The sequence below is a fragment of the Mytilus edulis genome, chromosome 7, assembly GCF_963676685.1.
Source record: "Mytilus edulis chromosome 7, xbMytEdul2.2, whole genome shotgun sequence".
In the NCBI taxonomy this organism is placed as follows: domain Eukaryota; kingdom Metazoa; phylum Mollusca; class Bivalvia; order Mytilida; family Mytilidae; genus Mytilus; species Mytilus edulis.
The window spans coordinates 57,127,950-57,131,055 of NC_092350.1; the positions used below are offsets into that span (position 1 = coordinate 57,127,950).

Here is a 3,106-nt window from a genome sequence, read left to right on the forward strand (position 1 = left end):
TTGACAAATATTTTGTTTAATTCTTTAAACTTTTGATATGATAATAAGATCATATAAATAATATCTATATCATTGCACTAGTGTTGATGTGTATTGGATTTTGGTGGTACACCTCCACCTCCCGTTCTCTTTTTGATGCATTTCTTGTAGGAGCAGGTGTAGTTATCACAACAGTCATTATTAGATGTGCAATTTCTTCCTGTACATGTTTTGCAGAATCCAGATATGCAGCTATAACCATAACAGCATGCAAGATATGAGCAACTTGCATATCCACATGCAGGAGCTCTTTTCACCAGCCTAAAACAAAACAATACGTATTTGATAAAAGGTTTATAACAATAGATCCTGTATGTTATAATTGGTGAATATCTGAGCATTTGGTAAGTAAGTTTTACCTGAAGAATGAACCATTCTGCAACGTTTATTACCACACGAGTTTGTGTTTATTATACGTCAAATAGTTATCAAAGGTACCAGGATTATAATTGAGTACACCAGACGCATGTTTCGTCTACATAAGACAAAAACTGCTAAAATGTAAAATGCTAAACATATGCAATGCAATTAACAATTAGCACCTAGCCTTACGTTTGTCCGAAACTGTACGTGCATATCTACTAGAAGTATACTTCGATAGTTTTATCTTTGTTCAATGAGAACGTATCTAGTATACAGCCTCTAAATTCAAATCTACTCAGTTATTTATAAATCATTACTTGTTGTAGTAATCTTTAGTTAAAAACTTCAAAATAGCCTTTCTTGTCTTGATGGATGAACACAATTTCTGAAATTATCAAAGTCAATATCAGAAATGTATGATTTCATTGACATGATTAATATATTATCTAAAAGATCATTATACATTGTCGTATAAGCATGATTAAGTCGTTATTTGTATTCATATTACTGAGGATATATTTATTTTCGTGGAAATCAATTTTCGTTGATTGAGAAAAATTTGATTTCATGGTTAGGCCAAAGGCTGCTAAAATCAAACCATATCCACGAAAATTGAAATTGGTATGCAAAGAATAATAATGAATACATGGTAATCAGGATGGATTAACGGAAATAAAGTATTCACTGTTTGCATGCGGTATGGAAGTAAAGTTAGCATGTGTTTGTCTTCAGAGAGTTTCAAAATAATTCTTCCTCGAGAGAATTTGTAACAGGTTACATTAGCATTAACCAATTGCTATAAGGATTAGATTGAGCAATGATGATTGTTTAGATAATTTTTCAGGCAGGTTTTGAACCTGATCGATGTTTTATTAATATGTTTGTTTTATCAAATTCAAATAATCGAAAATGACTGTACAACCCCGAAGAAAGGCGATAAGTATTTAAACTAAAATAGAACACGTGAGTCAATCGTTCATCCTGACCATGTGCTCTGGTGTTTAATTCAACTTACGTATGTATATGCATGCTGTCTTTAATTATTCCGTCATTTGCCTTGTTGGCTAAAAGTAAAGTAATAAAAATATGATTCGTCGTGCACGAATATACTGTCAATTGTTTCAAAGTCAACAAAATATATATGAAAGGTCATCATACATCTTCGTATTCAAATTACTGTGGATTCATCTATTTTCGTAGGTATCAATCTTAAACACTTTAAATAAAAAATAAATGATATCAATTCTAAGGTTAGTTCGCGTGCACAACAGTGTCATGGGAATAACATTGAGCATGTATGCTCTCAATTATACCAACACTTGTTTAAATATCCCAATATCAGTATTGAAACATTAAACATGTTCAAAAGTTATATATTTGACAAAAATCGTCATATTCTTAGTTCGTTTAATACAATAATATGCATTGTTTCATTTACGTTAGTTTCTAATAAATATACCATATTTTTCATCCTGCTTTTCCCGTTACACATGTGGATGTGCGATGTTACAGAAATAAAGTAATTGTGTTGGAATTGAAGTAAATAATGTTTCGCCCCAATTTCTTAACAATTGAAAGGTATAGAGTTCTACAAATCATCTGTGATCTTTTTGTAAATTATAAACCTTAAGCTAAATAAGCCAAACAAAATATGATTGTTATCAACATGATCAACATACATGATAGGAATAATTCCAAATTATATTTTCTAATTTCATCACACCATCTTTCGACCCATATTAGATGTAGCTGATTTAAACAATATAGTCTATAAAACTAATCAGATATATTAAAGTGAACAATACTAACTGCAATATGTCTCAAGTTAATAAGACAAGGCTGATAAATGAACTAATGTAACAAATAAGAAATAAATCTTCATGTTAAGACTCGATATATTATTTTCCTACCTCCAATGGACACCAGCACCACTAAGATGACTGAACATATAGAGATCTTCATTCTTCTTGTGTATACTCCGCTTGATACTACAACAATTTATGTGATTTTAAACCTAATTATAGCTATCTACTTTCAATTTTTTTTTTCATTCACTCAAAGCATAACTCAGTGTGATGTCAAGCTATATGTATAAAATTCCGTACTTCAGTGTTCATGTTATGTATTTAAAGTGTCATTATGACACATGCTTGATATGCACAACATGTCGACCAGTATTACGATAATTGAATAGTTAACTAAGTTAAAATTATCGAACACTTACGATGACTTATAATATTTTTTTTAGATTCGTATCAACTGTTGATATAAAGATGCATGCTTGACACTTGTAATAGTTTTATAAAAATACGTAAACACTATTTTAGTTACTTTCTTGTCTACTAAAACTAACCCTGTACTTAATTTCTTAACCTAATGTTAAAAACAATTAACTTACGTAAATCAAAGCTACTTTGACTCCTGTGTAATTCCTTCAAAAGATAATTTTGTTTGCAGCTTTTATACATGTTTGTGGTCAAATTAAGTTGAATTATGTTCCTGTTCGGTCGTTGTACTGATAGTTACGGATGAACACAACTGACAACTTCTAAATTTACTTTTGATACATTTCTTTTCTTTTATTTCTTTTGTTTTTTAACTGCGTATATTAAATAGTTTAACATAATTATAATTATTATATAATTGGAAGAAGATGGAATAATAAGTGTTTTGCTTATCACTCACTTTTCGAAAATCTACATCT

At 29.9% G+C, this 3,106-nt stretch overlaps 1 protein-coding gene across 1 annotated transcript; it reads right to left on the reverse strand.

Annotated features, from left to right (window-relative positions):
* LOC139483531 (uncharacterized) lies at positions 1 to 2,864 on the reverse strand. Its single transcript, XM_071267550.1, has 4 exons — positions 2,801 to 2,864; positions 2,313 to 2,390; positions 1,418 to 1,466; positions 1 to 300 (listed from the first exon to the last, which is right to left on the reverse strand). The coding sequence occupies exons 2-4, from the start codon at positions 2,362 to 2,364 to the stop codon at positions 78 to 80; spliced, it is 324 nt and encodes a 107-aa protein (XP_071123651.1). The 5' UTR covers positions 2,365 to 2,390; positions 2,801 to 2,864; the 3' UTR covers positions 1 to 77.
* Between the last annotated feature and the right edge of the window lie 242 nt (positions 2,865 to 3,106).

What these genes read in the sequence shown, in the direction of transcription:
- LOC139483531 (XM_071267550.1), bottom strand. Translation starts at nt 2,364, where the DNA reads ATGAAGATCTCTATATGTTCAGTCATCTTAGTGGTGCTGGTGTCCATT. An exon ending in GGTGCTGGTGTCCATTGGAG is followed by an intron (nt 1,467 to 2,312) that starts GTAGGAAAATAA and finishes CTTTACTTTTAG; the next exon opens with CCAACAAGGCAAATGACGGA. An exon ending in GACAGCATGCATATACATAC is followed by an intron (nt 301 to 1,417) that starts GTAAGTTGAATT and finishes GTTTTGTTTTAG; the next exon opens with GCTGGTGAAAAGAGCTCCTG.